Source organism: Anabrus simplex, chromosome 1 (assembly GCF_040414725.1).
Source record: "Anabrus simplex isolate iqAnaSimp1 chromosome 1, ASM4041472v1, whole genome shotgun sequence".
Classification (NCBI taxonomy): domain Eukaryota; kingdom Metazoa; phylum Arthropoda; class Insecta; order Orthoptera; family Tettigoniidae; genus Anabrus; species Anabrus simplex.
This window is the reverse complement of record NC_090265.1, coordinates 391,472,205-391,500,092: the sequence shown is the minus strand read 5'-3', so window position 1 is coordinate 391,500,092 and position 27,888 is coordinate 391,472,205. Positions and strand designations below refer to the sequence as shown.

Below are 27,888 nucleotides of genomic sequence, written 5' to 3'. Positions count from 1 at the left end.
TTCCAGCACACGTCGGCAATACCATGGCCGCCCCTCTCAACAACGTGAGTATCCATCACTAACAGTAACGACAACAGTCTTCCTTTCATCATCAGTGGTTGTTTTTCTTGAACATGATTCTCGGGAACTACTCTCTGATAACTACTTAAAACTAACACGAAGAAGCCGGCCCGCATGAGCTACTATGGAGCTCTGGGTTTCGCAGAAATATATTTATTCATGGCGTTATAGCCTGGACAAGAATGCTTTGATATAGCTTGTAAAGGGCCGATGAGAGAAAACTACTTTCGAGATAGAGCAGATTAAACTTTTGTATACGTTCATATTTCATTTCAAAAATATATTCTTCGCACACCATTCAGTCTGTGGAGGAAGTCTGTGATTTGGTTGAGAAAGGTAGACATAGAAAATATGCTCTTGAGTTATTGATTAAAATTAAATTTAGAGTTTTTCCTTTCATTTAGTTAAATAAAAAAGAAATTCTTTACATTTCGCTAACTTAGCAAAGCAAAGTCATCTCCGTACAGGCCATTCAGGCCCTTGGAGGGGTGGAAGGTAAAGGCTTCCACTATCCGTAACCTCGGTGCGTGATGGTATAGAGTGGTTAGCTCTACGCCCGGCCGCCTTTGCCCCCAGGAATTAACCTGGTACTCACTTTTGGTGTAGGCTGAGTGAACCTCAGGCCATGTGCGCCTCCGAAAGTGGAAATCTCGCTTCTTAAATTTTACGACTTCCTGACGGGGATTCGAACCCACGTCCTTCCGGGCGAACCGAGCACGCCTTTACCGCCTCGGACAGGCAGCCCCTTTTCACTAACTTATCTGGGGAAAACTTCTGTCTTGATTAGACTTGACTTCATATATTCCTTATTTTATTACAATAACAAATTGTATTTAATTTCGCATGTTTATGTTCGTGTTGGAAAACTTCTTTGGGACTTCTTTTGGAAAGGATTAGCATATGAAGACACACCTTGAGATGGAGTAGATTAAACTTTTGTGTACGTCCTTCCTTCATTTCAATATATTCATATTCATCTCACCGAATGCTAGATATAGAAAATATCTCACTAGAGGTTTATATGAGTAAATCCCATTGGGTTTTCATTCCTTTATTTAAACCAAAAATTTCAATCTCTCTTGTGTTGAAGTTCTCTGACTTTGTTTGGGTACTTGTTATTTTATTAAAACAGTGAATTTTACTTAAATTTACCATTTTTTCTGGAATTAATTCTTAACAACTTGGTACTGGAAAGGTGTGGCAAGAGGAAACATGCTCTAAGATAGAATAATGAACTGAATGTCCCTCTATATTATTTTTAATTTACTTCATGAATAGTCCACGATCCAAAGAAATTCTCTTAAGTTTATAGTTTAATAATTTTAATAGTCACATAAGAAAATAGATAAACAATTGAAAGGTAAACCAAGGGTGATTTTCTCTCGGAGAAAAATATAAATCGTGCTACTGTACTTATTTAGAACTAACGACTTTTATGGTACCAGAAATATTGCCTTTGCCAACAAACAGTGTAACCCATAATTCTGCAACTTACAAAAGACAACCATTTCAAGTGGCTAAGACGGTACAGTGCCTTCTGAACCTAACTTGGTGGGTTCAATTTCAGCTCAGTAGAGTGGATCTGAAGGTGCTCATATTAGTCAGCCTTGTGAAGATAGATTTGCTGTCACGTAACTGAAATCCTGTGAAACAAAATTCCGGTACCTCGACGTACCAAAATCTTTTCTTTTTGACTTGATAACTAACAGGGAAAGTTCTACGTAACCGATCTGTCAATATCAATTTGTAATTAATTTTTATAATTCCGGAATCAGAAAAGGAATGTTAGTTTCCACAATTTAATAAGAAAAAGTTAACACTTTGAACAACATTGCGCAATTCAATACCATTCAGTACCTGCGATTGTACATTCTTAATTTTTTAGCAAATATATATACAAGTAAACATGAAAGCTTTTAACATCAATGGAAACGTTAATTATACCGTACAACACTTATTCGCTATTCTCCACTTCAAAGCTATTTTACAAACAATAGATTTAAAAAATCCTGTCAACGATTAAGGCTTTGTGAGCATAAAATAAATTATACTTGATGTTGTATGTATGATATTATCTATTTAATTAATAGAAATCTTATCATTTTTGGCAGAATTCCATGCGATGTTCTTAACTGTCCACAAAGATAGTTTAGCATTACATTTAGCACAAGAATGCTTTGATATAGCTTAAAAACGACGGATGAAAGAAACGGACTTTCGAGATAGAGAAGATTAAACTTTTACATACGTTCTTATTTTATTTAAACAATATATTCTTTACACACCAGTCAGTCTGTGGAGGAAGTCTGTGATTTGGATGAGAAAGGGAGAGGTAGAAAATATACTCTTGAGTTGCAGTTGATTAAAATTTAATTTACATTATTTGTATCCAATCATTTACATAAAACAAAAATCTTTACATTTCACTAACTTGACCATCTCAAAATTATTTTGTTGTTTCATATGGATTCTGTCCGACTCGTTGGCTCAACGGTCAGCGTACTGGCGTTCGGTTCAGAGGGTCCCGGGTTCGATTCCCGGCCGGGTCGGGGATTTTAACCTTCATTGGTTAATTCCACTGGCACGGGGGCTGGGTGTATGTGTTGTCTTCATCATCATCATCATCATCATCATCATCATCATCATCATCACCACGACGCGCAGGTCGCCTACGGGAGTCAAATAGAAAAACCTGCACCTGGCGAGCCGAACCCGCCCTGGGATATCCCGGCACTAAAAGCCATACGACATTTCATATGGATTCTCAAGGTAAATCGGTCGCCAGATGAATCGAAGTAAAAAGTATTGATTGAAAACTCTTTCAGAAGCTGGGGTTGTATATCTATAACAAACACGAGCTGGTACCTTATAGCCAAAGGAATTTGTTCACTGCCCCAATGAGTATTTTGTTGTTCCACAGAGGGAAACAGGATATATCGGTCACCAGAGCTAAGGAAGCTGGAAAATGTATAGGCTGTCTAAAGAAGGCGGCGCTTATGCCAGGTGGTTCACTTTATTGCTCTGTGACTTAAGTGGAAAATAAATAACTTATAATATGGCTTACAGTGGAATTTTAACGCATTTCTTTAACAATTTCTGTTACGTCTTGAGGCCGAGTGCTCATCGTTCCAGTCCTTAGAACCATCGTTAATTTCATAGAAAAGCCGTGCATTATATCCTAGAAAAACAGAAGGGAATCTACACTAAGCTACAGCGACGAACTTTGCCACCTGAGTGTATGAGTAAGTGAATACTGGTATTATTTTGAAACGAAGTGAATTCGACATTTTTGTACTTGTTTTTATATTAACTCACATAAAAAAGCTAGTTTCTTACCCAAACTTGGACATTGGTAGTTCAGCCAGTGATTTCATCCGGGCTAGTATTCAATGATCAGACTTTACTTGCGGTAGGGTAGTTAGTTCTTTTCTACTCCTGTTTGAGGCAACAACACGTGGGAATCCAGTCAAATTATTACCACGTCCAATGTTACTTAGCTTTGGAGATCACTCGGGATCCAATGTATCACATTTGTCCAAACTGGTACCTTAACTCACAAAGACAAAGCTGAATTTTTTATTTGTTATTATCAAATTCATGAAGTATATTTAAAAATTATACGTAAGTATATTTTTCTAACCAAGAATTAGTTTAGTTCGGAATTCTTCTTGTCAACTTGTTTGACTTTACGTGCTTGGTTAGTTGTTTTTGTATTCCATAGGAGATAGTGACAGATTCTTTATCTGGGTCTTTGCTGCAAGTGGTTGTCTGTAATTAACAAATATGAAACATTGCGAAGTTATTTCTTTAGAGACTATGGAAGTACCTGTGGGAGAGGAAGTTTGAGGCTTTCAAGCTTCTACAGAAGTAAAAGAGGGCACTACTCTATAAAATAACAAATCTCGTTCCCATTAAAATTGTGCGTGTAATGAAACTCAGAACTACAAATACAATATATCTTGTCCATGTTTCTAAACTTTTCATTTTCACGGCAAGGAATCGAACGCGTATTATTTCAGTTCAATCAGTGAATTTTTTACTATCGTGGAAAGGCAATCCCCAAATTACTGGATTAAAATGTAATATTTCTACAATTTGAGTTTTCATATTTCAATAAGGTATATCTTGCGTAAATATTTTCAGAGCAACTTTATTGTACGGGAGTGAAAGCTGGATGATCTCAGGATATCCTATTAATAAATTATAAGTGACGAGAATGATTCCTGGTACAAACACTGGCAACACAGGTAGTAAGGTACTCGGAATGAGCAGACGAAGGCTGTTAGGAAAATCTGGATGGATGAAGCTACACGTATGAATCGGCTTCGATGTTGGGGTCATGTGAGGAGAATAGGTTAAGTAGGAGAATAATGCACTCGATCATGAAGACTAAGAGAAGTAGAGGGAGGCCAAGGTGACGGTAGATTTATTGATAGGAGTTCTAGAACTAAACAAGACAACGGAGTTAATTGCAATTAGGGGATTATTGAGTCGCTTAGTTAATTCGGAGAGGCTCACAGGTGGACAATGAAAGTCATAACCGCCCATAATTGAAATGAAGTAATATAAACTATTAGGAAACTAGCAGAACTAACAAAACCAAGGAAATGTGCGGTTTTCGTGATATTGCGGTGATATCCACAGGACCTTCAGATTTATAATACGTAGATACCAAATTTCATAGATGTAACATTTCACTAAAAATATTCTACATGGGCTTGGATTCGAACTACGGCCACCTTGATGAGAAGCCAGACACGGTGTAACTCAGCTATCATGAAATCGAGATGTAAAAGTCTTACAGGAGCAAAGGGTCAAAAAAATACACCAGCATTTTGACTTGCTTTAAGAAGACACGGGGTACTACGTTTTAATTCAGAATTTTGCTTCTCTCATGAAAGAGGTTCGTATTTCAGCGAAGGGAAGTAGTATTTAAAGAGTTTTACTTATAGAAATAATTACAGATGTACTTTTTCAGCCCGTGTCCGCAAGGGCACTAACGGTAAATTGGACTCTGTAAAGTTGTCATGCAACACACTCTCTAAATTACAGAGCATTAACGCCTAATCTTAACAATTATAAAATGAGTAGTACCATAATAACTATAATGTTCACAGACACTGCGAGAGCAATTTACATTACGTAATATAAGGCTGTGGTAGCATTTCCTAGAATCGTGCAGACTTTTCCCGGTGTTTCCGGATAAGACATGGAACCCAAAGACAAGAGCTTCTTCTCGTGGGATTTATAGAAAAAGTATTTGGTCCTCTTCTAATATGGCTTAGACAGGGAAATGTACACCAGGAGTTGAATAAAACAGAGCAAACCCGTCACGGAACAGCCCATCATGTCCTTAGGCTGCCTAGGCTACTGCTGCCCACCGGGATGAGTACCTAAGACGGTAGATGCGCTGGCCTTATGATCCCAAGTTAACAGGTTATATTTTAGGTGAGTCCTGCGTATTTGAAGGTGCTGGAATTCGCCAGCCTTCTGTGGGACGAAATTCTGCCACCTCGGCATCTCCAAAATCCATGAAGGTGTATAGTGGAACATAAAATCAATAATATTGTTACTGATACCCGGTCAGATGGCTTAGATAATTGGAGTGTTACGTGGTCAGCGTAATGACATGCACAGCCGTATTGTTTGGCTTTCTTGACCGGGTCAGCTGCCTCTCGTATCATCTGGTCTTACGAGGCTAAGTGAACCTCGCTCCAGCTCTCATCCAAGAATTGAAATCCCTGGACTTGTCGGGATTAGGCCTTCTGATAAGAGGCAGGTACACTATCCTTGCACCACGCGGCTGATGAATTATCTAGAAATGACATTATCCTTACTACACTGTCTTCTGATCAGTTTGCAACAATTATAGAGTCAAATTGACTCAGGAATCCTTTTCATAGGTTAGAAGTAGCTGGCATGAAAGCAGCGAGAATGATTGCTCATAACAGTGCCCTCAGCTAAGGCGGGGGGCCACTGATCGGGCATACTAAGTCGGATTTTATCTTTTGGTAGACTGGCCACCGTTAACACTCTAGCTAACAGTACACGGAAGGAACTGTATTTGCCTCTTGAAATAATGAAATGAAATGAAATGTCGTATGGCTTTTATTGCCGGGAGATCCCAGGACGGGTTCGGCTCGCCAGGTGCAGGGCTTTCTATTTGACGCCCGTAGACGACCTGAGCTTCATGATGAAGATGAAATAATGATGAAAACAACACATACACCCAGCCCCCGTGCCGTAGGAATTAACCAATTAACCCCTTCAGTCCTGATTTTTTCTGTTTAGAAAGAAAAATTATTTCTGACTGGATTTTGATTTTAGGTCATACTGGGGGTGTACTTACAAAATTTGGTTGATGAGAGACCTTCCGTTAAAAAAATATATAATGTACAGTATACTGTACATTTGGTATCAAGTGTTGCTGAATCCTAAACTTTTACCTTCGGATGCCAACCTTCTTAGGACAGGATTTGGAGGTATACAATGTTTATATTGTACTAAATGGCAAGCTATACATTCCTATAGAACTGAAATTATCTATTTTTGGGATATTTTCATTGTTTACAGATAATTATTTACAAAAATTTATATTTTGTTCACATGTTACCGACAAAGAAATGCTTCATAACAATTTACATTCATTTCATTGCTTATGAAATGCTGCAAAGCAGTTCCTGTTCCTATTTATATAAAGATGTACTCCACATTTTCTGCAGATAATGTGTGATCGCTGGGTGCAATTAATCTTCTTGCATCGAGTAGGTTCTTTATTGCCATCATGCTCTGGTAAGTGATCAACACAATCCGTCCGCACTTCCCTCTGTGGTCTCGTCTCAGTTGTTTGTTTTTTATTAGTTGAAGGTGATCTTACAGGGCTTGTAGATAGCCTTCCTCTTTTGATACCCTTGAATTGGTTATCAACTTTCACAAAAGCTTCAGTTACCCTAAGCCTGAAATCTAACAAATCCATTATCTCCTTCTGTGCCAACCCAGCATTTCTAGCATTTGGCTGTACTCCATCACTCAGCGAAAACAAATATTTTTGTACTTCAGAAAGACGTGACATACAAGCCAATCAAACCTGAGGAAAGTAATTAAAGTTTTGTTTGGTTTGCACATTGTTATGGGAGCAGAATATCAGGCCTCTGTGTCAGGGAAATATCTTCAACAGAAAGTTCAGCATCTCCAGAAGTACCAATAGTATATCCATTGCCACTTGCCTCGGTTGGGCTGCTTACAGATATCATCTCAACATCAGCTCCTGAAACATATCGCAAAATAAAGCTATATTTTAATAATTATTAGCTAAAAATTTGGGCAACTCAGTTTGCCATAAGAGTACTGGAGTTTCATAATGTGTAATAATATTGAATGTGATAACGTACCAATGCGCTGTATTTGTGGCTGGTTTGTGGTTCATCCTCATCATCACTGGCTAGTTCCTCCACATCAGACACATCTCCATTCTCCAACAACTTCAAAATCATATCAACGTCGCTTGGGTTCATTTTCATCCTTGATGTGCCTGAATTTCAACAAAAATATATTTTAGGGAACTCAGAGAACTAAAACAAAGTTTCTTTTTACATTTCTAAGAGACAATCTATAGTATACAACACTTAATCTTCTTCTATATTACTAGAAACTACCAGGTATATAAATAAAACTTTGTGAAAGATAATGAAATCAGTCACACTATTTGCAACACTTGGGACCCCATGTACAGTATACTGTACATGCTAATATACATGGATGTTATGAGGCAAGGGATATGAAAGACTAACTATAATTAGTATGCATATTCTATTCAAACCTTTATCTTTAACCCCCGAACAGAACTTTACCCTAAACAGAATAAAATGTTAAAAATAAAGAATAACATTTTCCCACTTACCTCCACTAACAGCATGCTTGTCTGCCATGTTTGTTGTTTATCTTCATAATTCACTAATGTGTTGGTAGATGTCATTTCAACCAATTGAGAAACAAAGATAAAGCATAGAAGTCTCTAGCAAGATAGAGAACTCCTCTATTCACTAATAATTCTTGGTGCTATAAGCTAATGAATTTGATGTACAGTATACTGTACACCTGGACTGAAAGGGTTAAGGTTAAAATCCCCGACCCGGCCGGGAATCGAACCCGGGACCCTCTGAACCGAAGGCCAGAACGCTGACCGTTCAGCCAACGGGTTGGACTCTTGAAATAATAATCATCACAATCACCAGGCTCTATCTATCCATTCGCTGACCACGCCCATTGTTGATCAACTTCAGGTAACTGGTGGATCCTGCATAACAAAATAGCTACACCATTCACCCCAAACATTACTGCCTTCAATTATGCGTATTGTTTAACTGAAACATTTCATTGCATTTGGTAGATTCTATGAAACATTAAAAAATATAATTGTTTTAAGTAGACCTAAAATTTTGGCAGGTCAGCCAGCTTCTGTTCTTGTAGGGAGGAAACTATTGTCTGGTTTGAAAGTAAGGCATGATATAGGAAATCAAAACTGAGTGCCTCTGATCCAAGTCAAAGCATGTTTCATTGACAACCATAGTTGGAGAAAATCCTTATACGCAAGATTGTACACTGTGCATACCTCAACGCACTTTATCCAATCCTGACCCATAAACGTGCCTCAATACAAGGTCAGGTGCACAGAGCAAGTGGTTAGATGCTCGCTTTCGTTGCTCACGATCCTCAGTTTGAATCCCGACAGAGATAGTTCACATTGGCAAAAGGAAGTCAAAAGCATACGCAAACATGATATGGAGTCCGTTGAAGGAGAAGAAGGTAAACATTTAATCTATTATTCTAACTTACCACTAACGTGGTTTTTCTCCTATTAATTAACCTGGTACTCATTTCATTTGTACGCGTAGAGAACCGTAAGACTTTATTACTCTAAATCATCTGAGTTGGCTTCCACTTGACAGTATTTAATGTGAGAGATTCATGTGAACAGATTTAATAGCACGTTAATAAACCACTCCTTAGGCGTAATTTCCAGCTTTCAGTTGTCTAAGAATAGTTAGCTGGTTCGATTCCGACGTAATCTGGCGATATTTAAAGGTATTAAATAGTCCAGTCCCGTGTCAGTACATTTACAAGAATGCAAAAGATCTCATTTAGCACCTAAGCGTCTTCGAGAACCATACACGGAGCTAGCGAGACGTAAAACCAAAACATGATCAATAATTTCTCATAAAATTGATAACAAATGAAGGATCCTGTGGTGTCATTAGAGACCACGTTAGGTAGATTAGGAGAATCACTGCATTCTTTCTCTGCCAGTCTGTCTTCCTCCCTTTCTTCATTCTCTGTTCTGCTCCATTTCTTCATGGAAGCCCTTGAATTTGTTGATCAGTGATCAGTATTTTGGTTGGTCTGAGAAGTATTCCCGACTGAAACCAACCTTGCCGAAGTCCTTTCTGACTTCCTGAAACTTTAGGTCTGTATTTTAAGTCTCAGATGATGATGATGATAATGATGATGATGAAGAAATGGACATGAAATGGCGTATAGCTTTTAATGCCGGGACTGTCCAAGGACAACTTCGGCTCGCCAGGTTCAGGTCTTTTGATTTTATGCCCTTAGGCGACCTGCACGTCGTGATGGTGATAAAATGATGACGAAGACGACGCATACACCCAGCCCCCGTGCCAGCGAAATTAACCAATGATGGTTAAAATTCCTGACCCTCCCGGGAATCGAACCCAGGACCCCTCTGATCAAAGGCCAGCACACTAACCATTTAACCATGGAGCCGGACATGATTATTATTATTATTATTATTATTATTATTATTATTATTATTATTATTATTATTATTATTATTATTATTATTATTATTATTATTAGGCCTGTTATATCGTCCTGGTCTTGAGGTTAGAAACACTTGGCCCAGTTATACGACCGGATTCCCTTCCAGACACCAACTATTCCTTCTCCGACTCGTTGTCTGAACGGTCAGCGTACTGGCCTTCGGTTCAGACAGTCCCGGGTTCGATTCCCGGCCGGGTCGGGGATTTTAACCTTAATTGGTTGATTCCAATGGTACGGGGGCTGGGTGTGTATGTTGTCTTCATCATCATTTCATCCTCATCACGACGCGCAGGTCACCTGGGGTGTCAAATAGAAAGACCTGCACCTGGCGAGCCGAACCCGTCCTGGGATATCCCGGCACTAAAAGCCATACGACATTTCATTTTTACCAACTATTCCTTGTTTATGTGGTGGGAATCGAATCCAGAAATCTATGAATCAAAGTCCTCAAAGCAAATAATTTATTTGTCAAAAATCTGTATGAGCATCTTAGTAGTGAATTTTAACGAATAAATCCTGGTCTTTCTTCTGCAGTTGGTGTTGGTGTCCCTGCTAGTCTGCTCGGGTCTAGCCTGGGAAAACCTACCCAGTATCCCCGCCGGGAGGCGAGCTGAGTACTATCTTCAGCACGACGACGGCTCCTACAAGTACGGCTACGATACGGGTGCGGGTCAATCGGCGAAGGTAGACGCTGATGCGGCAAATGAAGTTCGAGGGCACTTCGCTTACGTCAACAAAGAAGGCCAACAAGTGTCGCTGAAGTACTCGGCTGGCGAGGCTGGTTTCGTGCCTCAGCTGGATGGTATTCCTGCCCCTGGTCTGAGAGCAGGACCCGCTGCACCTATTGGTAAGTCAGAAATCCTACTCGTAGTTCCAATGAGTACAAACACTAAATATCTTATATTCTCCTGCTGTATTCAGTGCATGGGAATGTATTGGTTATCAATGATATGTATACCTTTGTAACTTTAATGCTTTTCAGTCTATCGACAACAGTAATTTTAACACATATAAACCATATCACACCTGTAAAAAGTACACTATATAACATGAAGTTCAAAGGCACTTTGCTTACTTCAACGAAGAGGGCGAGCAAGTGACACTGTGTGTGTGTTTCTTTGCTTGTTATTCGATGTGGCTCAGACGAGATCGCTGGTCTTGTGAGCCCAAAGTTGGTGGGTCCGATCCTCGCTCTGTCCGCGTGACCTGAAGGTGCAGAGACACGTCAGCCTCGTGTCGGTAGATTTATTATTATATAAAAGGTGTCCTGCCGTACGAAATTCAGGCACCCCAGCGTCTCCGAAAATCGTGAAAGTAGGGAGTGGGACATAAAGCCATTAACATTATATTTCAGTCATTCATTTTGAGTAAATTTACCGACCGTTGAATATAAATTCACCGGGCGAGTTGGGCGTGCGCGTAGAGGCGCGCGGCTGTGAGCTTGCATCCGGGAGATAGTAGGTTCGAATCCCACTATCGGCAGCCCTGAAGATGGTTTTCCGTGGTTTCCCATTTTCACACCAGGCAAATGCTGGGGCTGTACCTTAATTAAGGCCACGGTCGCTTCCTTCCAACTCCTAGGCCTTTCCCATCCCATCGCCGCCATAAGACCTATCTGTGTCGGTGCGACGTAAAGCCCCTAGCAAAAAAAATATAAAAAAATAAATTCAGAAATTAGAAACACTGACTGAATGGTCAAAATTGTTTCCTTATGAACTATTTCAGAAAATTTTAGAAACGCATAGAGCTATGACGAAAAGGCTATAAACTACTGTTGCAAATTAACGTGACTGTATTAAAGGGCTTTGATTTATCATGGCTAGCATTCAGGAGTTATTATTATTCAGCTCATAATTTATAGCCGGCCCCGTGGTGTAGGGATAGTGTGCCTGCCTCTTACCCGGAGGCCCCGGGTTCGATTCCCGGCCAGGTCAGGGATTTTTACCTGGACCTGAGGGCTGGTTCGAGGTCTACTTAGCCTACGTGATTAGAATTGAGGAGCTATCTGACGGTGAGATAGCGGCCCCGGGCTAGAAAGCCAAGAATAACGGCCGAGAGGATTCGTCGTGCTGACCACACCACGACACCTCGTAATCTGCAGGCCTTCGGGCTGAGCAGCGGTCGCTTGGTAGGCTAAGGTCCTTCAAGGGTAGGGGTGTGGACTGTGTTCTTAAATGCGATCCCAGAAGAAGTATTGAACACCTTCGCCCCCTATTGGTATGCGCCTGACTTAGGATGGCGGTAGAATTCCTGAGACATGAAATAGGCGACAGCATTAAATGCAGATGAGTCTTAAATGTAAATAGAACAGCATACCTTCATATTCCCTGCGTTAACAAGAAACCGGAGTTGGAACAAAACTACGTTCAGCCTAATTGTTGACAATGCTGGTAACTCAATGAATCAATCAATCAATCAGTCAATCAACCACCACTCATATGCATTTAGGGCTGTTGCACAGGTGGCAAATTCTCATCAGTTGTTTACATTCCCTTTTCTTAAATTATTTCCTCATACATACAAGAATCTTCATTATAGAATTATACGTTTAAGCGTTCAATCTGGAAGCCTCTGAGAATTAACTAAACGCCTTTACAAGCCTCTATTTCTGACCAGCTCTGTAACCTCGTTTAGTTCCATATCTTTTACATTTAAATCATCAGAAACTGAACCATTGTCGTCTTGGTATCCCTCTACATCTCTTACCCTCCATAACCGAGTTCATTATTGTCCTAGGTAACCGCCGAAGCCGGTTTATGTGTACCGCTTGATCCATTAAGTTCATTCCTAACTTGACTTTATCTCCTCATTCCGAGTACCCTCCTGTCATTGTTCCTACCTGTTTGTACCAGCGATCATTCTCGCTACTTTCACGTCTATTCATTGTAACTTATGAATATGACATGCTGACTTTATCCTTCGTTTACTCCCATATAGCAAAGTCGGTCTGAAAACAGAGCGTTGTAAAGATAGTTTCGTCCGAGAGATAACTTGCTTATTTTATACAGAATAAAGTTGATTGCAAATTCGAGCTCACTACGTCAGCTTTGCTTCACCTTGATTCAATCTCTCTTACTATACTACCATCCTGGGAGAGTACATATTATTTATATACTCGAAATGATTCACCTGTTCCAGTTTTATATTCCTGACTGATATACAATTCTGTTAGATTTTCCCTAGTGACATCACTTTAGAATTTATCGCGCTCAGAATATTTTATGCAAATTAGTTCTAAGATGTTGAAATTTTATGTAATATTTCTCTAGGTAAATTATTCTAATCCCTAGTCTCTCTTTGCATAAACGAATATTTGCTGAATTTCGTATCTCCGGTTGGTATACTCCTTAGTCCTGTATTGCGGTTACGGTAAGTAAGAGGGTGGTTTTCAAAGATTTTAACTTACATAGTACTCAGCTTTATAGTCTACTAGCAGCTCCGAACGATGTAATAAATCCAAGGAAATCGTATGCACACTTTCTCAGTATTCTTCCGTGCATGTTAATAAGGAAACCGAAACTGGGAATATGAAGTTGTACGTGCAGAGTAGCCTTGAGTTTGCATGATAATATTCCTTGCTAAAATGCAACCTTCGTACATCACTAATCCATAAAAAGAAGAGTTCTTGAGAACACCGTGATTACATAAATGGCAGCAAGCGCTGTTATTAGATGGAAGCCCCAAAGCGGATGCTGTAAGTAGACGCATTAGTTAACAAGCTGCTATTAGAGATGAAAAGCATATCTGATGAGTAGCTTATGAGGCTTGGAAGCCCATCTTGTTATTACTGATGAATATTGCTGCCTGCGTATAGCCACGAGGTTTGGCCTAAGTTATGCAGCATCATAATTTCATAGAACAGACTTCACTATTTTATCTAAGTAGGTCTGTAGCGTAAAAGAGTTGACACCTTATTTCTGTGCCGAAGGTCCTTGAATAGAAACCTTACTCAGTCATTGGGGACTTCAAAGCTTTTAAAGGCAGGTTGTTGTTGTTGCTACTGCTGACATTGGTTAATGTAAGGGACACGTGTTCTCACTTGAAAATAAGCGAGTTTGTTCCATTCTCAAAGAGTACCTTATTCTATGGCTAAATAGTAAATATCGAGGCCTCCGGTTTATGGGATCCTTAATTCGATATCCGACTGGGTGGGGGATTTTAGCCGCGTCTGGTTAATTTTTCTGGTTGTGTTTATCTCAAAACACAGTTCCTCATCTACACGCCCCTCTACCAATCACCAAAGAAACACGCACTAGTGAATACATGCCTCCCCATAGGTTGGCGTTAGGAAAAACATCGACCGTCAAACAGGCAAGTCCAGTGTGAGACACAATTCGCATAGGTGGCCCCTCCAGGGTGTAGAAAAAGCGGTGGAAGAATAAAGGTAAAGAAATGTGCCTTCTGAAGATTTTACTTGGTCTGAGCTATGCATAGACGAGTCCGCACTATTTTGTTTGATCGGCTCTGCAGCGTAGATAAGTTGAGTCATGCGACTCAAAGAGATGGGCTGGAACGTATCTTGAGTTCCGACATCCCGAATAATTGCGATGTCAGTAAAATAAAATAAAAGTTCATTGTTACGTGACTAGTGATATCGTAATTATACCTACGAGACTTCTAATTTTACGTGAATTCGGAACTACACGGGCGTGATATTCATTTCAAGACTTTTACATGGATTGGGTGGGATTCGAACAACGACCACCTTGGAAGGAAGCCAGTGACGATATTACTCGACTCCCAGGCTTCGGATATTTAGTGTTGTCAAAATCAGAAAAGAACTGATAAAGAGAAGATGGAGGAGCAGAAGAGCGAGAGAGAGGGACATGTGAAGAAAAACTAAAAGAAAGCAGAGTCGCTTATAGCCTCATTGTAGTCATACATATCTCAGAAATGGTGAGATCACTGGGGAGTATTGGGGTGAAGGGCCACTCATTTCTGTCATTAGTTCAGGAGAGGTCTAAACTGCGGACAAGAAAGAAGAAAATATATCAAATAGCCAGTCTGAGTAATTCGGGCGTAGAGCGCTGAATATCTGGGCTCAAGTGAGTTCGAACCCGGTTTAGTTCGATGGTACTCATATACGTTAGCCTAGTGTCGGTAGATTTACTAGCACGTAAAAGAACTCCTGCTGGCAAAATTCCCGCAGCCCGGTTCCCGAGAATCATAAAAGTAGTTAGTGGGGCGTAATAATAATAATAATAATAATAATAATAATAATAATAATAATAATAATAATAATAATAAAGCTTGTAGTTTTACGTGACTGTTTTATCGTGATCGTAGCCACGGATGTAAGTTTTTCACAGAAAGCGAACCATAGGGATCCTCCTTGTCTTATCTAAAGTCCGATTTGCATTGGCTGGGATTCGAACCACGGTCGCCTTGGTGAGAAGCCAGTGACTATGCCACTGAGCTTCCCCCCACCCATACTGTGATCAATGTTAGTTCTCAGCCAGAGATATCTCCTTATTTCACAGCAGAATGGAATCATGTGGATAGCTGGGATGTAGTTTCAATCCTGTACTACTACTAGGGATCGAATTGCAGTATTTGCATTTTGGGAAATTTACATTCAAAGATAATAGGAACATGAAGTTCCTTATTAAATTGAGATGAAAATGTAATTAATTAGGGGATTTTGAAATATAACTTTAAGCATCTCAGTATTGTGCCTACTATACCATGTATGGGGAGGATTTGCATTTCACGGTTATAAAAGTTAAACAAGCAAGCTCATTTCTTTTTCTCATAACCTCGGAAATTATCAGCCGCATGTCACTGAGGAAACAGTATTTGTCTCCTTTGCATGTGGTTTCAAATCTCACTAACACATTTCTGGCCAGTGTAAAGTTGGGGACGCAAGGATGAAACGGGACAGGATTCGGGAGGTAGAACGTGGTCTTCGATTAAGGTACAGCCTTATTATTATTGTTATTATTATTATTATTATTATTATTATTATTAGTAGTAGTAGTAGTAGTAGTAGTAGTAGTAGTAGTAGTAGTAGTACAATATTGTTTTACGTTTCACTGACATAGAGAGTTCTTAAGACGACGATGGGATAGGACAGTGCTAGGAGTGGGAAGGAAGCAGCCGTGGCTGTAATTGAGGTACAGCCCCAACATTTGCCTCGCTTGAAAATGGGAAACCACGGAAAACCATCTTCAGGGTTGCCGACAGTGGGATTCAAACTCACTGACTCCCGAAAGCAAGTTGACAGCTACATTCTTTTGCCTCGTATGAAAATGGGAATAACCTTCTTAAGGCCCGCCGACGGTGGGACTCAAACCTACCGTCACCCAAATGCAAGCTTACAGTAAGGTGGCCAGCTCGATCGGTATGGAAAGAACAAGCAGCAAACCTATTGTTTCCCATGTGCGACAGTAGGCCAAAACGAAGACCAAAAAGAACAACATCGCTTTTGCAGCCAGTTAGCTTCGGTACTTAAGGAAGTAGTATTTTGATATTTCGAAGGTTGAAATATGGTTTACTCTCGCCACAAAGCCACCTTGTTACAGGATCCGTCTCTATCATCTCCTATAACCAAGTCTCAGAATGTGGACATCCACTCTCTCCTCAAGGTCGACCATGTTGAGAATTGTGGGCAAGTGCATGGCCGTGATGCAATCTATAAGAAACGTTTTGTTAATTGTATCGATTCCAAGGTCAGACAATTTATATTCAAGATGAAACCTTTCATTTACAAGGAAGTTTTCATTGCACTGGATATGAGAAGCTGAGGATCTCCTTAGCGAGCAAGGTACACTGGAAATCAGAAAATAGAATATAGGCTAAGTAAGCGAAGATATCTCTCTATAAAAGACCGTGAAAGCCTTTGGAAAGGCGAAAGGTTCGTTAACCTCAATGGACTAAGTTAGAGTAGTTAGCCCTCTGTCTAGCTGATTTCATTACACGTAATAAACTTCATATTAGAGCCCGTATTGTCAAAGTATCAACTTGTGAAAATTTGGATTATATAATTCCACCTTTACAATACTGCAAGTGTCTTTATTAAAAAGACTACATTAAATTACATTCATGATACATGTTTCGTCCTCTCATGGGACATCTTCAGTCACAAATACAAAACCTTAAAAATATGGCGAGGACACGTTGAATTGAGTAGATAAAAAGTCTTAGTATCATGTGACGCGGCGTGGTGGCGTCTTGTCAATCATCAATATTACAATGGTGCGGCGTGAACATGATGTGAAACATGAAGTCCAATAAAATCATAAGTTAAAAATGTTGTTCAAAACGTCTAATTGTCAATTATAAAACACAGTAAGTGGCTGTGCGAATAAAATTATGTGCCTATTGTACAAAAACAGTGTTGAGGTGATGCCACATTACAACAGCTTTCTTGATTAGGAGGTGGAGTTATACTGGTGATACAAGTTGAAACTGATAGTGTGTTGACAATAGGGGCCTCCTTGCCCGTTCTACATCGACCACTCCACCTCAAGTGCTAAAGCTGATTTCAAGCAAATTAAGAAACCTGTTGCTCATTGCAAATGCAGGCTGTGTGAACTTCAGGGCTAAGTGCCTCTCCAGAAGTAGAAATCTCGTTTCTGAAGTTTACTACTTCCAGACGGGAATTGAACCCACGTCTTTCAGCGTAAACCGAGCACGCCATTACTGCTTCGGCTAAGCAGCTCTCATCTAAGCAGAAAGCTGAAAATGTGGCAAAACTCAGTTTCTGAACCACAATCTAGAGTCTCCAGACGGATATCCGAAATCTTTTTTCTAGAGAACTGTCGCATGTTCGAGAAGGTTCTGAAGTTATTTAGAAACTAAAACAGCATACCAGTTGTTTCATTCACTTCAGTGGCTCGTTACTAAACAAGTTAGCTCAGTACGTTGCGGCACCGCTAGTTATGGTTCCTAGCTCTGTAATCGAGAAACAAGTGGGTTTGAATCCCTCGAAATTGTTTCCCATGGTTTCCATTTCAGCTCCAGACAAATGGTACCTCTCTGAAGGCCACTGCCGCTTGCTTCCGATTCTTAGGCCATACAATTGAACAACACCCTCGTACAGCAGTACATGTACCATGGGGTGCACCAGGAAAAGCAGCTACATAACTAGCAAGTCGAATATGTCCTCGGACACTCCCGGAACTAAAAGAAAAAAAAGTGAGTCAATGTACGCTGAAGTACGAACCGATGAAAGGAAAAAAGTATGATAGGCCTTTAACACTGCCTTTTAAAAGTCACGAGGATACATTCAGTTCAACGTGCGCTCATCCTCGTGAGACCAACTGAGTAGCTATCCCTTGTTGTACGAGACAACAGGTTCTTATTTCTGCAATAAACTAAGTAAACCTCATGGCTACATGCTTATCTTGCTTTTAGAGACTTAATATCCACACCCATAGCTGAACGAGCATTTCTATACCACCTCAGTTATAAATTTAGGCATTCTATTCTATTAATATTTTCTATTTTATAATGATATAGTGTCTCACTAACTCACATCGGTTTTCGGAGATGATAGGCAAGTAGTGGAAAGCAAGAGACATGATGCAAAAACGAGAAATGAAGTTAACAACATTCAGGGCTGTCGATGGCGGGGTTCAAACCAATCATCTTCCGGACGTGAGCATACAGCTACAGTTAAATGGCTTAAATCGCCAAATTCATATACATGCACCATCTCAAAATGCATCAAATATTTAAGTATAAACACAAGTTTCAAGGAGAAGATCAGTGATGAACGGTTTACATCTATTACCTTGCTAGTTTCCTTTCTCGGAAATGATGTGTCGGAATTTTAAATATTCCTTGACATACGCTTTACAAGATGTACACACGCTGCTTCACGGTGAACTAGTTCTAAATACAACGTACTATTAGCAACATGCAGAGTTCATCACCGCATGCCTTTTCGAAGAATCACGTTTAAGATAGAAAATATTGCAGTTGTACGTCAAAGAGATATAATCACTCTACATTCCATTATATATCACGATGACATTATAACATGGGTTGATGATGATCATGAAGGTAATACAAATGAGACCACACCATGTGTTTATTTACAATTTAGATGTTACTTTATTCATCTTAACACATACAAATACCAGAAAATCGTTAATAATTATCTTAAGCTTAGGATTCTAAAATTGTTTTTTCTGCATTGTGAACTCCGAATGAGAGTTTTCGTCAAACACACCACATTAAGTCATTTTAAAAGGAAATAAAATTTTCTTAATTATTATTTATTCATTGAAGTAGAGTTTATGATCTTCGGAAAATTTTCTTAGTACACAATTAATTCAAATTCAAATATTGTGAAATATTAACAAATATACAATGAGAATAAGAAATAACAATTTTGTAAATTTTCCAGCATTTCCCATGGTAATTACTCTGACGAATCTGTTTCAAGGCAACTGACACCTTTTACAAGCCTTTCCGAGTGTCTGTGACGATGTGTAACATTTTTGCTGTGGTTATTTCGAATTTTTGCACTTGGCCTTCCTGGTACTAGTATTTTCCACAATCCTACCTTTATCTTCATTACCACTAAATAATGAATGCCATGAAAGCATTTTTAATGCTTTTCGACATTTCCATGCTACTGATTTCACAGGAACAAAAACAATGTTAGCACTATGAGAACAAGAACATAAGTGGCTGTAAAACACTCAATACTTATAAAAGTAAAACTCATTGTCGAGAAAGTGATTGTTGGTTATATTAGGTATACCAACAGAGAAACAGGTTCCCTGAATTGTTGTAAATACGAGAAGCGTGAAACTACGTCTTAAATAAGTTGTAGTAAGGATTCCGAAAAGAGGATTTTATTTTTAAAATGTAATTTTTTAAGTACACAACGTTCCCAGTCATGATCACTATACTACCATATATAGTGAAGGTTCTGTAGGATCCGTTTCAGGAAAAAATATAATTGTGGAATCAACGGTATCCTCCCGCTCTTTGAAACCCTTTCTTCGAAATAGCATCAACTCATGTTCTTTTGGAATATCCCAATGAAACCCATTTATCTGAAGATGTATTCTTTCTTTTCGCGATCATTTTGTAAGTTATTCCTCGCATATCAAAAATCTATTTCAATAGCCAAAAAAAAATGTTGGACTAGTATTATATGATAACCGGAGAACAAGAGGTGACGCAGAAAGGGAATAAATATTTAATTGAGGTTTTGAATAATAACATTTTGTTTTACTCACAATGAGCCATTTCACAATTGCAGTGATTTTTCGAAAAATCCTATTGAAAGTTTCCAACATTTGAAAATCTACAGTATAATATTCTTTCTGCGATTTTATTTTATCTGCTTATAATTAAACACATTGATCTGCATAACCATGAAAAGTAAGTTTTGTACTAAATGGCTTCCAGCAAGCCAAAAGTTATGTAGGAGGGGAATAAAATACGAATGAGACTTCTAGAAGAAAGAACTGTGTTTTACGTACAACTAGTGGGTCCATGTTTACACTGACTTCTAAGATCCAGACTTATTCTCATATACTTTCAATTATTCATATACTTCGAAGGAATAGTTCATGTTCATAATAAACAGTTGTTGTTTAACACTTCATCGATACTATAAGAGCGTTCCAACCTTAAATTGCAGTACAGCGTAGATGGAGCGCACTGTTGCGAAATCGACTCGTGAAGATCACGCTCGAGTGTGACTCAAACAGGGCGTCACAGTTCCACATTTTTCGTTTGTAATTTTGTAATTTTAAGTTCATTTATTCATAAATTAATATTTTTAGGGTGGTAAAATAAATACAACATACCTTAATCACTGGCGTTGCTCTCAGACATTGGACATACACCTATCATTTCTGCAAGGCCTGATGTTCCCCCTTTGGATGAACCGGGTTCGGGAGGTGAACTTGAGGATGATCCGGACGATGAAGAAAGTCGTATTAAAAACTTTTCACCGTCGACATCGTCCTGTAATTCGTCTGCTTTTCACAAATCTTTTTCATTTTTCTTTACTTCGTTCACGTAATTTGCCCAATTTCTTATGTTTTTATGGCATAAAAATATTAGTTCAGCGTTTGAAACAAAACCATGTTCATTACCCGCGTGGAGTAAGGCAAATCACGGTCCTCGGCTTTTCGGTGGTCTAAGTCCCGAACTCACCCCCTTCAATGGCGGCCTACCGTGCACTTTTCAATGTCGTATCCTTCCATTCTTTTGTCACTGTTTGCCCAATATTTACCCACGATTCATCTGTGTAAATTATAGCTTTAATTTGTGCCCTCAAACGTTTTATCTCCCTGAGATATCTGTGCCTCCAATTAATAATTTCATCGGTTTCAGTGAAAGCTGCTTTATTACTCCGTCTTAAATAACGGAAGCCTATGTAATGTAAGAAGCGATACAACGTAGTTTTGGAAAATCGTGGCAAAGAATCTTCTCCACTTACCCGACTCAAAATCACGTCCAATGTCGGTGGTATGTTAGCAAATAAAAGAGAGTGAACCACCCGACGCACTCCACTTCGCACAATTTCATCATATTTAATTTTCCTTGCATTTTTCTGCCATCTTTCTCTTTTTTGCTTTTTTGCGGGAGTTCGAAAATGACCATGTGTGTATTCCTTCCTTATAGCATAGATTGTTCTTTCGGAACAACCTGTAGCTTTAGCTGTTTCACTGACTGCGCTGCTCATATTCATAGTCTTTAAAAAGTAATCTAGGACACTCATTATAATATTGCGTTATTTTCCCCTGAGTTTACCTACGGAATGTTTCTTTTTAATTTGACGATCCATTGTACATCCTTCTGCACTTTTTCTTCAAACTAAGAATCCCCCACACGAGCACGAACTGACAACTACACAGACTACACAAACACAACAAACACAATCCAGTTGTCCTCAAGAACTATACATTTATCACTGAACTTGTCCGGCTCCATGGATTAATAGTCAGCACGCTGGCCTTTGGTCCAGAGGACCCCGAGTTCGATTCCCGGCCGGGTCGGGGATTTTAAGCTTCATTGGTTAATTCCAATGGCTCAGGGGCGGGGTGTGTGTGCCGTCTTCAGCATTAGAATTCATCACAGGTAGGGCCCCATTCTTATAGACGCGCAGGTCGCCTTTGCGGCGTCAACTCGAAAGACCTGCACTCGGCCTCTTCGGAGGCCACATGCCATTAGATATTATATATATATATATATATATATCATTGATCTTTATTTAATCAATCTTATAATACTGATTAAATGAATGCCACTGCACACGGCTGTCAGTATATATAAAAGCTTAGCCAGCCGAGTCACTCGTGAAACGTAAACCAACGAGACGTTCTCCCTGTCATAAATTAAGAGATAAAGAGATAAGGACTCGAGGTATGATTTTTTTGCTAACGGTATCAAATGCGCCTTGAAATTCTGTACATAACATTATATTCACCCATTTTAACCGATAACGTTCTGATTTACGGATATTTGGCAAACCCGCTGCATTGGAGTAGTACAGCGCAACCCGCAAAACATGGGAGAAGGAAGGAGACGGAATTATCTCATTACTACTGTTCTGCAATTTAAGGTTGGAACGCTCTATAGGTGATATTACTTTAGTCACTACCCATTTCCACCATATATTCTATATGGTTACATTGTAATAATTTTCTCATTACCGTACTTAATTTTAAGATAGTATAAAACATTTGAAATTCTCATATCTTAGATACCATCCATACTTCAAGTAGATCCAATGATGATGTCCTCTGGTTCTAAATAACTCGGGTTAGAATTTGGTTAACCGCAGATGTGGTCTATATGTTAGGTATCATCCTGATAATCGTTTATAGTTGTAGTAGAAAACAACAGAAAGGTACCCTTAGGTCTCTTATCAGTTGTATTACTTGAGTTTGAGCTCTCAGGCCATTCTTACGTGCGTGGAATCTAACGTGAGTCAACCAGGTCGACAGGTGGGTGAAAGGTACTAACATAGCCCTTAGACGAAGGTACCAGTAGTGGAAATAGCTTAAGTGATAAACACAGGGAAATGAATATTCGTATTGAAATAACACATTCAAATATTTTCTTAGAACCTTAAATGTTTTCAAGCACTGTACTATTCTGCAAAATACATTCAGCCAAGGAAGTTCTGTATGAATAACGCTCGCATACTAATTATCGTTCTCTGTCCATCATTTCTTGACACAACTACTTTATCTTAAGAAAATATTCCCTCTGCATTGTTTCAGGTAGTGGCATCATCCCGGGTGGAGCTCCTTCGCAGGAGGCCGACGGGCAAGTGGATGCAGACTACGACGCTAACGCCGATGCTTCTTACAGTTTCAACATTGACACAGACAGTTACAAACGCACCGAGTCATCCGATTCCCGTGGCAATATCCGTGGCCAGTATTCGTACAGCAGTCGCGAGGGTGGAAGTCACGGATTGAGCTACATCGCTGGCGAGGGAACTGGGTTCGTTGTCACCGGAGGTACTGATGCTGCTGGTGCCGGCGCTGGCGCTGGCGCCGGAATTGGTGCACCTGCTGTTCCTAGGCTCTATGGCGCGCCTGCTGCCCCTGCTTCACCTTACGCTGGTCCAGCCGCAAATACTCAAGGAGGACTAAATCCTGATGGTTCTTATTCATTCTCCTTCAACACACCTGATCAGTCCCGCCAAGAAACTGCAGATGCTCAGAATAATGTACGTGGAAGTTTCTCGTTCAGAGCTAAAGACGACGGTCAGACTCGCAGAGTAGACTATTCTGCTGGTGCTGCTACGGGATTCGTTGCTAGTGGTGCTCATCTTCCAGTCGCTCCGTCCACCGCAGGTCTCCCAGGTCCAGGAGCACCAATTACACCATTCTCTGCAGCTGGACCATCTCCAGGTGCTCCTGGACCTTTTGGTGCCGCAGGTGCTCCTGCAACTCCTTACTCTGGACCTGCTGCAAACACTCAAGGAGGACTAAACCCTGATGGCTCTTACTCCTTCTCCTTCAGCACCCCTGAACAATCTCGTGAGGAGACAGCTGACGCTCAAAACAACGTTAGAGGAAGTTACTCGTTCAGAGCTAAGGATGATGGAAAAACCCGAAGAGTCGATTACTCAGCAGGCACAGCCACAGGATTTGTAGCCAGTGGTTCTCACCTTCCAGTAGCTCCATCTGCAAGTGGCTCCGGAGCACCTGGCTCACCAGTCAGTACTTACTCAGCCCCAGCACCTGCTCTACCCGCTGCTTCTGCTACTGCTTATTCTGGACCTCCCTCCAAAGCAAAAAGTACAATCAACCCCGATGGCTCTTACTCCTTTTCTTTCAATACTGACGAGCAGTCTCGGGAAGAATCTGCCGATGCTCAAAATAATGTGCGCGGGAGTTTCTCCTTTAGAGCCAAGGGCGACGGACAAACTCGGCGGGTAGACTACTCGGCCGGAGCTGCCACAGGCTTCGTCGCAAGTGGAGCTCACCTGCCAGTCGCTCCATCTGCAGGAGATCTTGGTGTCCCAGGTGCTCGAGGATCCGCAGGAATTCCATCAGTTTATTCCGCTCCCGCCATCCCTGCTGTTCCTGGTGCTGGAGTCTCTCCATATGCTGGCCCAGCTTCCAACGCCCAGGGTACGACGAATCCTGATGGCTCCTACTCATTCTCTTACAGCACTGATGACCAGTCCAGACAAGAAACAGCTGACGCACAAAATAATGTTCGTGGAAGTTTCTCTTTCAGAGCGAAGGATGATGGACAAACCCGTAGAGTAGATTATGAAGCTGGTGCTGCAACTGGTTTTGTTGCCCGTGGGTCACATCTTCCTGTTGCACCATCATCTGGTGCACCAAGTGTTCCAGTGAGTCCATCCGTTGGTGCAGCAGAATTGGGATCAGTTAGTACTTACGCTGCTCCCACGTCATCCGGACCAGCTTCGTCTTCTGGTCCTGGAGCTGATGGTTCATATTCTTTCTCGTACAGCACAAATGACCAATCCAGAGAAGAAGCTGCAGATCCCCAGGGTAATGTCCGTGGAAGTTTCTCATTTGTAGCTAAGGATGATGGACAGAGAAGGAGAGTCGATTATGAGGCCGGAGCTGAGAAGGGATTTATTGCTAAAGGGGCACATTTGCCAGCAAGTCCCTCTGGAATCCCTGCTGGTGGCGTGCCTGGAACTGGAGGAAGCCCTATCACTTCCTATCAGGCCCCCCTAGGAGTACCCGTGTCTGGTGCTGCTGATGGTGAAGACAGCGGAGACGCATCTTATTCCTACAGCTATCAGACGGATAGCAGCAGCAAAACGGAGAGCTCAGACTCGCAGGGAAATGTTCAGGGAGAGTTCTCATTCATAGCAGGGGATGGGCTTACAAGGAAACTGACATACACCTCAAGGGGCGATGAGGGATTCATTGCCAGTGGAGATCACCTACCCAAGGCACCAGCGCCTGGTGCTACCGGTACTGGTCTCGGAGGAGCCGCATCTGGATCACCCGGTGCTGTATCAAGGCTGGGAAGTGCACCATCAATCGCTTCCGGAATACCAGCTTACAGCAGTGGCCATGTCCAATCGGTAGACATTAAAGGACCAGGATTTGCCCTCAACAAGTACCTCCCACCACAACGCAAGACTGGATACATCTTCGACAGTAAAGCATAAAACTTTACAGTACCTAGTAATCATACCTACCAAATGACTGACGGGGCGAGTGACTTCGCCACCAGAGGATCTTTGGATGTAATATCGAGTGGAAACCAGGAAGAACACATATACATGCAGCGGAATAATTAGAAGTATGCTGTTCACTTCATTCATATTGTCCCTGAAACTCTCCTTAATCCATGGTATAACTGATACTTGTTTATAGGAATAAGAATTCATATTCTAAGGATATTCACTTCGATACAATACGGCCAGTATGTTTCATTAAGGGACAATTGAAATTTACTTGTTTGACATGATAAATGTAATAGAGTTAATTCTAGTTTTGGGTTAAATTTCCGTGTAGGATTGTGAGAAATGTAAATTTATATAACATTTTCTGAAGAACATCGCCATTCAAGAGAGCTTAGACTGATACTTCCGATTGAAAAATTATGGGTTAAAGTAGATTCTAGTTATAGAACTACAAATTGAGAGTTTCTGTATGATCTGATTGCTGTGACAGGATTCGAGATGACGAAAATAACGGAAATGAAATATATTTTAAATAGATAGTTTTCATATCACGCGGGATCACTAGTCTGTTACATCCTCTGTAACGCATACGATCTCCTCTCGGCTCTGTCCTAGTTATCGATATTGAGTGGATATGAACAGGTAGCTTCTTAGGTCACATCCAAAGATTCTCTTTTATTTTCGGAAGACTGAGACTTGGAAACAAGGTCCTTGTGCCAAGACCTTTGGTCTCCCATCAGATGATGCTTCCAACTGATGACGAATCTAGCAATGGAATGGTTATGGGAAGGTTACGAAATTCTTTGTATGCCGACAAAGCAATGTCATTGGTCATGATATAATGTATAGCATGTTGTTTTGTAAAAAAAATGTGTTCGCTGCAATATTTAAAAAATGGGAATTCAATGAATTTCCTCAAAAACAAAAATGTTCAATGTTAAGTATTACCTACGTATACTTGTTACGATATTTTTATATACAGCGCAATTTATAAAAAAATCACTAAAAATATTTTTAAATACGATGACTTATCACGTTTTGATACTCGTTGTCATGTACAAACCTGTGATAACGCATAATACTCATTAGATTTAGTGAAACGTTTATAGTTTTTATTGTAATAAGGATAAATAAAATATGTACAAAAACTATTTTTTATTTTCTCATTTACATTTTCCTTCTCATCTACCACACCAATGTCTGTCTGTCTGTTAGGTCATCAGCCTAGAGGCTGGTTGGATCCTCAAATAGCACCACCAAAGGTTATGTGGTTATAAGGAAACCCCAAAAACCAATGGCGTACTAGGCAAGATGAGGAGTGAGGTAATTTGCCATTGCTTTCCTCACTGGGTCAGAAAGTACTATTGCAGCACGACTGACCCTATGAGCAGCACCTTTCATAACACTCAGATGCAGTAGTCACGCTCTAAATGCCATTACTTAGCACTACCCATACCCCAGCAACTTCCATATTGTCACAGCCATGGATGTTGACTGGGACTTCGGTGGAAGCTACACTTTACTCTGGCCGGTGCTAAGAGATGGATGCAAAGGTACTGTAACCATCAAGAAATGACAGCAGGCAGACCACACCAATATATGTAGGTAAACCTATATTTTTCAGGTTTTTCATACTAACAAGGAAGTCTTTAGAAATTCCTCACAAATATTGGTATAATACTAAATAAGAAGAAAAGTTAAGATCTAAACAGTGTTTATTGTACTAATGTTTCTTTTCCATAGAGATAATTATGCACGTGTACGAGTACTGATAAAAATATAATGTAAACATAAGTATACATGAGAATGAGCATACTGGATGAAAGAGTTATTTACGAAATTGGAAGCTGAGAAATTCGAATCTTGTCTTTCAGAAAACAATGTCAGAAAGATCAACGACATTACATTCAACCGGAAATATATCCTTTTTAATGTGCATGATAATGTTATTGACTATTGGATAGGAATGTGATTATGAATAAGCACATGGATAATGCTGATATAAGTAAGTTTGGAATTCGATATCAATGTTATGGTGGATAGATACTTCGAACTAATTCAAAGGACCTCATGACCTGTACGATGACAGCATCGTTTCTCTCTGAAATCTCCTGTCATTACTATTTTGTGAATTTTAAACTTCAGGTAAAATGTCATACAGGCCCTCAGTCTACTGTTCGTCAAAGCTCAATTTTATAGAAAAAAGAATAGCTCTGACATGTGGATTCTCGGCCTATCAACATATGTACCTTGTATTGGTTTATAACATAACTTGTGTGTTGCTAGAAATATTGCAAAATATATCCTTCTCTATTATTTTCCGCATCATTTCCTTGAGAGTATACCTATGTTCAAAGAGAACAAATTTGATTCTGACTCTTTTG

General features: G+C 40.1%; 1 protein-coding gene across 1 annotated transcript; it reads left to right on the top strand.

Moving 5' to 3' along the window:
* Positions 1–26,616, top strand: LOC136868862 (pro-resilin). Its single transcript, XM_068227093.1, has 5 exons — positions 1–44; positions 10,432–10,748; positions 12,514–12,530; positions 23,097–24,692; positions 24,726–26,616. Exons 1-5 carry the CDS (start codon positions 24–26, stop codon positions 25,484–25,486), a joined length of 2,712 nt encoding a protein of 903 aa, XP_068083194.1. The 5' UTR covers positions 1–23; the 3' UTR covers positions 25,487–26,616.
* The last annotated feature ends 1,272 nt before the right edge of the window (positions 26,617–27,888 follow it).

Bases quoted from the DNA above. Each gene is read 5' to 3' on its own strand.
- LOC136868862 (XM_068227093.1), top strand. From the start codon at position 24: ATGGCCGCCCCTCTCAACAAC. The intron at 45-10,431 runs GTGAGTATCCAT...TTTCTTCTGCAG, and splicing joins TGGCCGCCCCTCTCAACAAC to TTGGTGTTGGTGTCCCTGCT. The intron at 24,693-24,725 runs GTCCATCCGTTG...AATTGGGATCAG, and splicing joins TGCACCAAGTGTTCCAGTGA to TTAGTACTTACGCTGCTCCC.